General features: G+C 39.8%; 1 protein-coding gene across 4 annotated transcripts in view; it reads left to right on the top strand.

The window, feature by feature from the left end:
- Positions 1 to 12,026, top strand: part of MET (MET proto-oncogene, receptor tyrosine kinase) — an 89,701-nt gene that overhangs the window by 14,233 nt on the left and 63,442 nt on the right. For all 4 annotated transcript variants that reach the window (XM_042815566.1, XM_042815563.1, XM_042815564.1 and 1 more), the window contains exon 2: positions 4,962 to 6,176. In XM_042815566.1, coding sequence (XP_042671500.1) covers positions 4,977 to 6,176 — 1,200 coding nt within the window. In that variant the 5' untranslated portion in view covers positions 4,962 to 4,976. The remainder of the gene's footprint in view (positions 1 to 4,961; positions 6,177 to 12,026) is intronic.

The raw sequence follows: 12,026 nt of genomic DNA, 5'->3' as shown, positions 1-12,026 counted from the left end.
CAGTTCTTCACTCAAATCCATCCTACAAGTTTGTACTCACTATAGTTACCTCCTAGCATACCATGGAAACCTCCTGGTACTTTATATGACTCTTTGCAGTGGGGAACTGAGCTACATTAGGGTACATATTACCCTGCAGAAAAGTTACGTTCTCATCTCAGTCAGAGTGAACAATTTAGATAAGGAAAATGGGGTGAAAACAGTACTTAGGACAAGGGAATCTGGATTTGAATTCAAATAGTTAATCCAGGTTAAACTCAGGGATCATCTGTATGTTCAATGCTGAGTTGCTCAAATTTCCTTGTTCTCTCAGTTATTTTAACTCATGGTAGTTAATTCAGATTAACAATTCTAAATTAAGAGTCTGTGGATGTTGGAAAGAGAAAATCAGCTTCGATCCTTTCTACGGTTGCAATTGGTTAATTGAAAAGTCTGTTGAAGACATGCCCACTGTGAACTTGCTCTGTTAAAGCTGGTGCTAGTGTTGTGATGGTGTTGTTTGCTATAACAGATTAAAATTGGATGGATGGAGCTGTTATCATTTCCCCCTCTTATTTGTCCTGTCCTTTCAAATGATGCTGCTGTCTCCATGGCAAAGCATCTGATGCATGGGGAATCAGGTCCTGAACTGACACAGTTTTCAGTTTAGGACAGCAAAGCAAACTGAACTCTCAGGAACAGTAATCAGTATGGTTATCCTATAAGTATCTGCCACCATAAGTCCGTCAGAGCCCATAGTAATAAGACATACTATTCTATTGGGGAAAACAAATAAAAATATATTACCAAATAGTTTGTTTTAAAAAATGGGAAAAGGCTACTATTCATTTTATGTTTGCTAACAGTAGGGTTTGTGAAGTAAGAATGAACATGTTTTTGCTGTACCTAACCTGAAATAACCTGAGGAGTCAGCGTATTCTTGTAAAAGCATGCCGCTGTACACTGGATGTACAGTGATATCCTTCTCTGTGATATGATAAGAAAAGATGAGGTGCACTAAGGAATCTGCCAAAGTCTTTCTTTGAGTGTCTGTGTGCTGTCTTAACTTGTGCATTTCTATGGAGTGCTTTGTGATCAGATTTAATGGGACTTGTGTTGTTGAATTGAGGGCTGGGAAGATACATACAGCTCTGTTTTCTGGGCTTCTTGGCATAGGATAGCTTGAAAGTCCAAGCCTGACTTGTTGGTGCACTGGCCAACACCAGTAATGAGAGACATGATATTCGATGTTTACAAATTATCATTCAACCTCAAATTAGGGAAACTTGCAGAAAAGAGATTGCCATTGGGAAACCATTAATGGGAAACTCAAGACCAAGCCTGATGAGAATCATTACCCATAACACTTGAAGTTTCCAGGCACACTAATATGACACATCATTACTAGCCATGGTTGCAACGGTTGACCAAAATCTGTTTTCTCATCAGTAATACAAGCTAGTGCCTGCTGAGAGATGGAAAAATGAGCACATCATGACACAGGCTTTGAAAATATCTCTTACAAAAGGCACAATCCATCCACAGCTATTGCTTGTTGATAGTTATCACAGGCCAAAGCTTCCAAGTCTTCTGTAGACACTCATGGAAGTCACAGAAAGGTCACAAAAGGATTAACAGCATCCATCATTCAAATCAAGAAGAGAAACAAAGAGATTACTTGTTTTCCTTTTGCAACTCACAGACGGCAAATAATTATTTGACCTGAATTCAGAAAGAAAAGTATATCTTTTAGCATAAGTATTTTGGTTCAAATTCAGCAAAATGCTAAGTGCTGAAGTTCAGCTGACATTGCATTTGTGTATGTGCTTAGGAGAACTGGCACTGCTGGACATTTGAAATATGTGGTACTAAATTCTTAGTTCTCCAGAGTTTTCCTGCTCTTTAGGATGTATTCAAGTGAAGTATGTTTGCAATTACCTGATTTGAAGGTTGCAGAAAGCAACTCTATGCTGGAGGCAATGGTTCTGTAACAGAGAAAGACTCTGGGTCAAATTAAGATAAAAAGAGGCACTGAATATCACAGGCCTGGACACAGTACTCCAGATAGGGTCTCCTGAGGGCAGAGAAGAGGGGGACAATCACATCCCTTACCCTGGTAACCACCCTTCTTTTGATGCAGTGCAGGATACATACAGAGCCTGGGATTTCCACGGGTGGGAATCTGCATATTTCTGTCTAGGAGGTTGATTTAAACACCTCAAAAACATACAGAGGAAGACATAACGATGGCACTCAGATATGAAAGCAAAGATGACTTTTTTATCACACAGATTTTCCTTCCCTTTGTTGTGAAATGCAATACCTATTATGCCTGGTATCTGCTGCATTATACTAAGTCTGACCCTAGTTCTTGCTACTAAACGTTTTGTTTTGTATCTCATTTGCAAAAACAGTCAGAGAAGGAATTTTTCTGTCTCCAGAGCACAGATTGTAACCAGAGCACAGCTGAATATAAGCTGAGGATATTGACCTCACACCCCAAGATGTGGTTTGAAGGAAGGAATATGTCAGTCTGTATTTACTGCTCTGAATCCCTCTGTACACACTGAAATTTACTGTTTTACAGTGAGGGATCCCCTTTTCCAGAGGGATCCACTGGAAGAATAGGTGAAGTCTGAGGGATTGTATATGGGCATAGTGCCTGGGAAATCTATTTAGGAACATACTAAAACAAGAGCACAGAACCAAAAACACTGAAAGGAAGGAGGTGCTTGGTTGACAAGTACCCCTGTGTCTTTATTCCTGTAATGGTGTTGAACCATCCTCATCCTCATCTAACTCTAGTCCCACTTATTGTATTTCTTCCTCTTTCAGAGTTACCTCTGTCACTTGGGTTAAAACATGTTGATGTAAAAATTATATTTGCTTCTGTGTTGTGTCAGAAAGAGAGCACTTTTGGAATTTTCAACTTCATCTATTATTTGTCAGAACATGTTGACTTGTCAGAACTGAATGCAGGAATGTATGAGTTTTAGCACAGTTTCTCGGGGTGGAAGGGCTGGCCAAAAGGAGGTAGACAGTTGGACTGGTTTCCCACTCCTCCCAGTTCAGCCCTGATAGTGCAGGGACGTGAGCACAGTTGTTCTTGGATCACATGAGGCTTTTGGGTGTTTCACACAAACTTAGAAAGCTCTTGGTTTCATCCCAGTACAGAGCAGGAAAAAGTCTGTAACAGCAAGAAGTTTCATGGGATGAGAAAACAGTTTCCTGCCCTATAAAATATAAAGTCAGCACTATGTGTACTGTGGCTGTTTCCTAATTACAAATTCCTGTTCTTTTTAGTTATTATCATTTTGAAACTGTGTTTGGTTATTTTTCAGAATTGTTATCACTGATTAATGTAAAAAAAAAGTTGTTGGAAAGAAAGACCTTCATTTCTCAATACCAAAGGTGTGAATTGTCTTTACCAGCTAGTACTTGCAAACAGCCTGTGTTTCTGATATTTACCCAGCTCTCAATTATGACTTTTATCAGATAACAGGGAGGAAGAACAAGTCCTTGTTTCCAAAACCTATTATTCTGTGTAGTTAATGAGGTAAGTCAGAAAAAGAATTCAGTAGATTCTGAAGTATAATGTCACAAGGAATGCAGGAAAATTATTGATGTTTTAGTCAATCACATAAAAGCACAGAATTTATGTATAGCTGAAAGAGTTCTGTCTGAATGGCATTATAATTCAATATAGCAACCCTGATTTCTACTATTAGTTTGTAATTTTCAAGGTCGTCTATTTTGAATCCTTTAAGCATTTCTTTAGTAACAATTGCTTCACTATAGCCAAACTGTAAGTATTTTCCCAAAGCATGTGATCATATTGCTGGTAGAATGCATAATTGTTTTCTCCACGAAGGAGCTAAATTTGGCTTAACAACTGTGTCATGGCATTAACAGAAAATGTCTGGTGTGACAAGGCATAGTGTGGACGCTGCACCAAAAACTCATAACCACAGCTCATTCAATTGATCTTCCAGGGGGGTGAAATATCACACTAGTCATCTGCCTTTGGTTTTCAAAGCCACATCAAACAATTGTTTGGAAAAATAAAAAAAGAAAAGTGCTAGGTTTTTTGATTTCATCAGTTAATGGCTCTAGGTCACTTGATATCCCTTTGTTTGTGATACAGTGATATGCCTGTATCTTCTGAAGGTTCACCAGAGTGACTTATTGCTGTGGTACAAGGCCTAAAATAAAACTTGTGCATGCCAGGCACCACATGATGCATAAAATATTCTAACAATATATTACAAAACCTTGTCAACACTAGTGAAAATTACTATTCTAAGAAGTAGAGCTGGCTGAAAAAAACATTCTTCTTCCAAAATGAGCCCTCAGGAAAGATCTCGAGGGAGAGAGGAAAGGGGTTCTTCCTTTGTTCTTATGGAGAAATGTCTCTTCCATGATTGATCAAAAATGCAACAGAATAAAAGAGAAGCCCAATCCCAGCTCAGATCTGTATATTATTTAATCTCTATATTTCTTATTTTTGAACAGCTGTGCTAAGAACCATTCCAGCCCCTTAGGGTACTTGCCAAGTATCTTATATCCACACACTAAAGTGCTATAACTGCTTTGTGTGCATTGTGAATGTCCTGGGCACATTTGCTTTCACTTACCCATGCACTATCCTGTTCTAAATCCTATCAGCCAGCTGTTTTAATGCCAACTGAGAAGTAGTCATCTCTCTTCTACTGTTGTACGATACACCAAAAGTTCTTGCAAAATCTAACATCGTAAAATCTGGCTGTAAACTGTTCTGAAAGCAGTGAAATGAGTGCCCACAAACGAGTAATCACAGCAGTTCTTAGCACAAGGCTATTAAGGACACTAAGCAAGATTATGACACTTAAACTGTTAAATAGTTCAGCTAATAGTCAGTCTAGAAACACATTTCTGTTGGCTGATAAACTCATGTTTTACCGTATGAAACATAACCACTCTTGTTTTTAAATGTATTTTGACAGATTAAACCTCTGACAATGAAGCCTGTTACTGCCTATCCTTCTGGGATTATCCTATTCCTGTTTGCATTGCTGCAAAGAAGTCATGGACAATGCAAAGAAGCAGCTAAAAAATCAGAGATGAACTTGAATGTAAAATACGATCTTCCTAACTTCATCACAGAGACGCCAATTCAGAATGTAGTTTTATACAAGCATCATGTTTATATTGGAGCAGTCAACAAGATTTATGTACTAAATGAGACTCTCCAAAACATTTCTGTCTACAAGACTGGGCCTATTTTGGAGAGTCCTGGCTGCGCACCATGTGAAGACTGCAAAGATAAAGCTAATTTATCTAACAGTGTATGGAAGGATAATGTCAACATGGCGCTGCTCTTGGAAACCTATTACGATGATCAGCTCATCAGCTGTGGTAGCGTGTCTGGAGGTGTCTGTCACCGTCACATCATTCCCCCTGACAACCCTGCTGACATAGAAAGCGAGGTGCACTGCATGTATTCACCGCAGGTAGACGGAGAGACAGAAAACTGTCCTGACTGTGTTGTAAGCACTTTAGGAACCAAAGTTTTGGTGACTGAAAAGGACAGGTTTGTCAACTTCTTTGTTGGGAACACTGTGACATCTGCATTTCAACCTCCCCATGTACTGCATTCAATATCAGTTAGAAGGTTGAAAGAAACACAGGATGGATTTGAATTTCTTACAGATCAGTCTTATATAGATATCCTCCCTCAGTTCCGCGACTCGTATCCCATTAAGTACGTCCATGCCTTTGAGCATGACCACTTTGTCTATTTTCTGACTGTCCAGAGAGAATCTCTTGACTCCCAGACTTTTCACACCAGAATTATCCGCTTCTGCACTTTAGATTCAGAGATGCGTTCTTACATGGAAATGCCTCTTGAGTGTATTTTTACTGAAAAGCGGAGGAAGAGGTCCATTAGAAAGGAGGTGTTCAACATTTTGCAAGCTGCGTACGTAAGCAAACCCGGTGCAGCTCTAGCCCATGAAATGGGCCTTGGATTGAATGACGATATTCTCTATGGCGTTTTTGCACAAAGCAAACCAGATTCCTCAGAACCAACAAACAGATCTGCTGTCTGTGCTGTCTCTGTGCGAACAATCAATGAGTTCTTCAACAAGATTGTTGACAAGCAGAACATGAAATGTCTTCAGCACTTTTATGGGAAGGATAGCAAATACTGCTTGAACAGGGTAAGTGACAAACAAATTTTTTATATTTCAGAACTCTCGGTCTCTCTTTGACGATGCCATTGTTAAATAGCTGTCCTCTCGTCTTCAGTCACAAAAAGTAAGACCCTTGGTAATTTCAGATTACCTAGCACTGCTGATGATTCATCCTTGTAAGAATGAGTTTCTGTAAACTGACTGAAAATCACTGAGGTCCTTATGGTGCTAAGTATTACTGGAACTGAGGGGAAAAACAACAACAACAACAAAAACCCTCTTTTTTATTCTTAAGTAATTGGTTACTCTGTGTTCTCTACAGTCTGTGCTGCAGATAAGTAGGATGTTTAGGGAATTATTTCTTTCATTGTCTTAAAGAAGCCTTCATTAACATTCGTATCCATGTGCACTGAAAAGTCCCTGAAAACATCACTCATATTTTAGACTCTGCTAATGCTGAATCACTGCTCTCTTTAGAAAAAAAAATGAAAGTGCTGGTTTGGAACATGCCACAGAGAGCCAGATTGTAATACAGTTACTCATACTTAATGCATAAACAGTCCCGCTGAAATCAGTTTTCTTAATGAAAGAAGTATCTATTAAAAGTGCATCTGAGTGAGGATGCCAGTAGTCTCAGAAGGGAAAAGTGGCTGCTCTGTGCACCACGTGTTCAGGTGACTGCTGAGATACTGAGGTGAAGGAAGCACAGGAATTATTTATTCCTTTCTGGTCAGTGTCTGCACCCCTGGCAGCACTTGGAAAGGAAATACAGAATTCGAAATAGGATACTTCTAAAATTTATTTCGAAACATAAAACATTCTCACTTTGAATTATGCAGCAGGGCCTTACATGTGCTCTCTGTGGAGATTGCTTTTTGCAAATAAAAGGAAATTGGAGCTGCAAGGCAACATGCTGCCCTCTGCCCCAGGGCAGGGCCAGAGGGGCCATGAGGAGGCTGCTCAGCCCGTGATCCCAGCCACAGCAACAGCTCAGTCTGCCTTTGGGGAAGGCTTGGGCTAAGGATGGGCACTGCAGGCTTCTGTTGCTCTGGTGGGACCAGCTCAGCACGCTGCCCAGCCCAGGCCATCCAGAGGCCTGACCCCATTAGGAGCTGGGAGCATCTGAAATGAGAGGATTGGGAGGGGGCATCAGTGGAGAAGGAGCTGTCACACAGATGCTGTGGCTTTTACCCAGTAGTGGAAATGGCTCAGAGGTAGGGTCCAATCCAGTTAGAGCATCACCAGCTCATCACAACAGCCTCTGCATTTGGGACTGCCTGCTTATTGCTGTCCCCAGATCCCCACTGGCATTGCCAGTGGATGCTGGTACTGCACACGCAACAGATGTAGCATCTTATCCCCTTTTTGAGGAGAGGGGAGTCAGTTTTCAGGAACTAAAAGCAAGAGAGCAAACATTCAGTACAGTGACTTTCAATGCATTATTGCTTGTTCTAATTTTTCATTTCAGATCTTAATATCATTTTATTATCACATTTCAGCTCATTTTTCACAGTGAACGTTGTTCTTCTTTGAAAGTGCTTTTTTTCCCCCTTATTCCCAGGGTATTTTGTTTGTGAGTAACTGTCTTATGGCCTTTAACTTATCTCATTCTGCTTTTGCCTATAGACCCATTTCACAAGGTGACTTATAGCAAAGTATACCATTAAAATATTGACAGAATAATTTGCCACTTCTTACATGCTGGGAAGTACTTTCTTGTTACAAAAGCTTTTCCAGAGTCTGCTGCTGCTTTGCATATCAGAAATGAATGTCTTATACTCCAGACGGTTTATTATTGTTGCCCGATTTCAAGAAATGTCATCAGAACTCTGATTTCTGTTACATTAAATTGATAAAGGCAAAAATGTTGCTGTGATTTCCTGTGGTTCCTTTAAATGGCACAAAGACAGTCGGATTTTTTTTGTCCTGATTGTTTGCTTAACACTGAGATATCAAGATTGTCAAGCTTTGCCATTTCATTTTCTATATTTTATTCGAGAAGAATCACTAAAGCTCCAATAGAAAACATACTTTGAGCTTTTTTCAGGCTTCATGTGGCCAGAAAAATAAGCAAGAATTTGCCACGCATCCCTTATGCACCTGTTTTTCTGAGGTATGCAAAAACAGATCTGAAAGTTTGAAGAGCAAAGGAAGGGAAGGAACAGGCAGAAGAAGGAATGTTTGTGCTTGTCAGATCTGAACTCATTGATTTTGCTGGAGATCAAAACAAAACAAAATCCCAAACCTTTCAACTTGTCTTAGGTTGAGTTAGGTTTGTAGATTATTAAAATGCACTTTGTAAGTCACCTTCAACTTAAAAGAAAGCTTTTATAAACTATGAGAGTTTGTCACAGTTTATTTTGGCAAAATTAAAAACTTGCTTTTTGTAATGCTGCCAAGATGACCTTTCTTTTTAACATTGACAGAATGAAACCACAGACCACTGAAGCAAGAAAAGGCTCTGACCGCTATGAGAGTTAGTCATAGGACAGTGAAAACAGTCCAGCAGTGAATAAGAGTTACCACTATCTTCAAAATTAAAAAGAAAAGAAAAAGCCTTTAGCGGTGTTTGCAAGAGACTGCTATGCTATCTGATAGTTTAGTTGCAGTCATTGATGTAGACCATTTCATGTTACCAAAAAAATTCCCAGTAGAAAATTATACATAATTTGGCTGGGCTTTGAGGTAGTCCATCTTTCTGAGAGGCAATCCCTCAGTACTGTTCAGACTAAGGGTGCTAAAGGATGCTAGGGCTGCAGAATAAATTGGAATAAAGCAACCAAAACACTTCCTTAATCCTACCTTCTCAGATTTTGATCTTTTTAAAAGCGCCTTACACTCATCTTGATGTGCTTAATAAAATTTGTTAGCTTTTAGCCTTGTTTTCTAAATCAGTGTTATGATATGCCTGTCTTTCTGTTAGTTCTCCTGACAAATGCAACCTTTAGAAATTTTACAGATGTGAATCCAAGTGTGGCTCTAGAGACAGATTCAATATATGCTCAGGCTGTGGAAACTGATGAAGTGCAAGGAGCCCCTTTATAAACAGCAGAGGGACTAACTGGGACCAGAGAAGGAATTGCTCACCCATGGGAAAAGTTTCTGTCATAGCTCAGTGGGAGAGTGCAGTCAACCAACCACAAGATGTAAATCCAGGCTCAACTGTGCTTCACTTGTTCCAGTGCTTGTGGAAAGCATTTTAAAATCAAAATGAAACATTTTCAGTTGTGTTTAAGTGGAATACTTCAGAAGGTGAAGCCCGAACTCACTGAAGTCAGGATTAGAAAAAGTTAATCTGATGGTTAATCTGTCTGATATCAGATGTACTTCAGTGGAGCTGAGACGAATTAACAGCTCCTGAGAATTTCTGTCAATGAAGAGCTGTCTGTCACTTGGGTGACAGAAAGGAGGAAATTGAACTGGTTTCAAATTAAAAGTAAAATGTGGAGTTGTAGTAAAGGAGTTTTCTTGCCAAAGTCAGTAGAACTATATCCGAGAGGTAGCTGCTGTAGAAGGTTTTGAATCACTGTTCAGGAATCCCCTCACCCACAGCTAGGAAACTGGATGTTGGCTTTTAGTCACTTTCAGCCGTGGTATTGGAGTGAAGGTGTACTTAGCTGAGGAGACAAATACTGCTTGTTTCATCTGTGGATGTAGCCTGGTAGTCTTAAACTCTGTCATGAATTGAATGGGATTCTCCACATGAGGAAAATGGTTTGAGTTTAGCCTTGGCAATCTCAACTATATATATCAACTGTCAGATCTTATGGGCTTTGTTTAGCTTTTCTGTGTCTGTTATTTACCAAACTTTTGTGAGCTACCCAGTTTCAATCCCTACTGAGTTCTGTGGAAAAGCATCTTTGAAAATGAAATAGTCTCTAGAAGTTCCTTCTATAGGGACAGATGAGAGGGTAACATACTCCATTTACTTTCTGGGAAAAGAGAAACCACACATAGCTTTTACTACATTTCCCACAAGTGTCCTAAAGCAAGACAGGCTGGTCGCCACTCCTGTCAAATGAAAGGCACAAAGAGATAAAAATCATACTGGAAGAACACGAAATGAAAACAGAAAATCACCAAAACAAGAGATAAAATTACAGTAAAATGAACACATGCCGATGCTTCTTTATTACTATTACATATCATGATAGATGAGTAAAATTGGGTTATGCTTATATTGTAATGGAAGAAAATAATTGCTGCCTTCTATCAGGAAACCGCAAAGGCACTTATTGATCTGTCATCCTTAGGATATGTCTAGGAATATTTAATAAAATAAACAGAGACAAATAACTCTTCCAAAGCCCTGTAACTCTAATATCCCACACTATTTGGCTTAAAAAAAATATTAGCAGGCTTAAAAATAGCACCACGTCTCTCTGGTTAGGAAGGGTAGATGTGGCTTATTTGGATAATTTCGCAACATAGATAATAAGTTTATTTGTATTGTGAGTAGAATGCGCCTAGTTCCCTCCCCTAAAAGTCAGGCACCAGGATCCATCTGAGTGATTCAATCATTTATTCTTTTTTTTAAATGCTACATCAAATGGGACACGGAGCTCTGCCCGGGCATGAAGCCTGCTCCTAGCCATACAGTTTTTGTGCTAGCTACTCTATGGGTTCTGACATCTCAAAAGGATAAATAAAGAGCAATTTAGTGATGAGCGATGCACAATGACACCCTTTAAAACAGGCTTAAATCATGCTAGTAAAATGATGGGCTGCATCCACATTCCTGTTCTACATTCAATTCCTGTCTGCTGAAAGTCCAGGAAATAGCCTACCAGTGTTACTTTAGTCCTTCATGGCACGAAGTGCAAGGCAAGGTGTGCTTGCCAAGCCAAGAGCCTCCAGCATTAGGTACAGTGCCATCTACCCACTCAGTCTTGCAAGGCATGTCTGGAGAGAGTGTGATGGCTGCAGGAACAGTCTGAACTGCATGAAAGAAGAAGCTAGGCACACGTATGTCTATGGTTATCTCAGGCTGGGCCAGATTCATCAGAGGCATAAACCATTGAGGTGAGGGCTGTTTTGTCCCTGAGCTTGCCCAGGGACGAAGGCACAAGAAAGTTCCCAAGAAAAAGGCAAGGCAAGGAAAAAAGTATGTCAAGGACCTTCTTCAGAAAGTACCATGTAGGTATATGCAGACTCTTCCAAGCTCCAGCCTATCTGGGGCTTGGGGGCTGGCTGACCTGTTAATCTAAGTGTTGAAAAACTACAGTTTTTCGTCTCCTGATCTCGCGTTAAGGACCTGTCTCTGGCTCCCAGTGCTGCTGCTTGGTATTTTATCATCTTCTTGTTGAAAGCTGGATTTCTCTGTGAAAAAGTGGTATCCGTTAACCTACCATTTTCTGCAAAGGGCACTGCTTTATCATCCAGAGTTACTAATAATGTTCCATTTCCAGAGTTTTTAATCAAATTCTTCCACTGAAGGCAGGGATCCCTGTTGGCTATTAGTGTGGGAGAGTGATAGTACTGCATTTCTCTGGAATTTCACAGAAATCATTTCAAGCAGAAAATGTTTTTTAATTTTTCACATTGATGTCTGGATATTCTGGTCATGTGTTTTTTATTCCTCAGAGTTTCTGAAACCCTTTAAACTCTAAAGACTAGAGCTGGGCATAGAATAATTTTCTGATCCTGTGTAACTCTGACAAAATGTGAAAATCTTTATGGTCCCACAGGAAGAGGTTTCCAAAATTTAGACTAGTAGGCATGCAGCATTAAGTACACTCACTGGAGGCACAGTATTCAGATTAAGTCTATTTTCCTGGGTGCAAAGCAAATTCTAAGGTTCCTTTCATCTGCTTTAAGTTTCTATCTAGTCTGCAGATGGATGGTTTGCAATGGGACACTGTCACCCCTACCGAGAGA

The sequence above is a fragment of the Centrocercus urophasianus genome, unplaced genomic scaffold (assembly GCF_019232065.1).
Source record: "Centrocercus urophasianus isolate 14NV4802_14NV808 unplaced genomic scaffold, USGS_Curo_1.0 seq_15, whole genome shotgun sequence".
Classification (NCBI taxonomy): domain Eukaryota; kingdom Metazoa; phylum Chordata; class Aves; order Galliformes; family Phasianidae; genus Centrocercus; species Centrocercus urophasianus.
The sequence above is the reverse complement of the archived record's forward strand: the minus strand, read 5'-3'. Positions and strand labels throughout refer to the sequence as shown.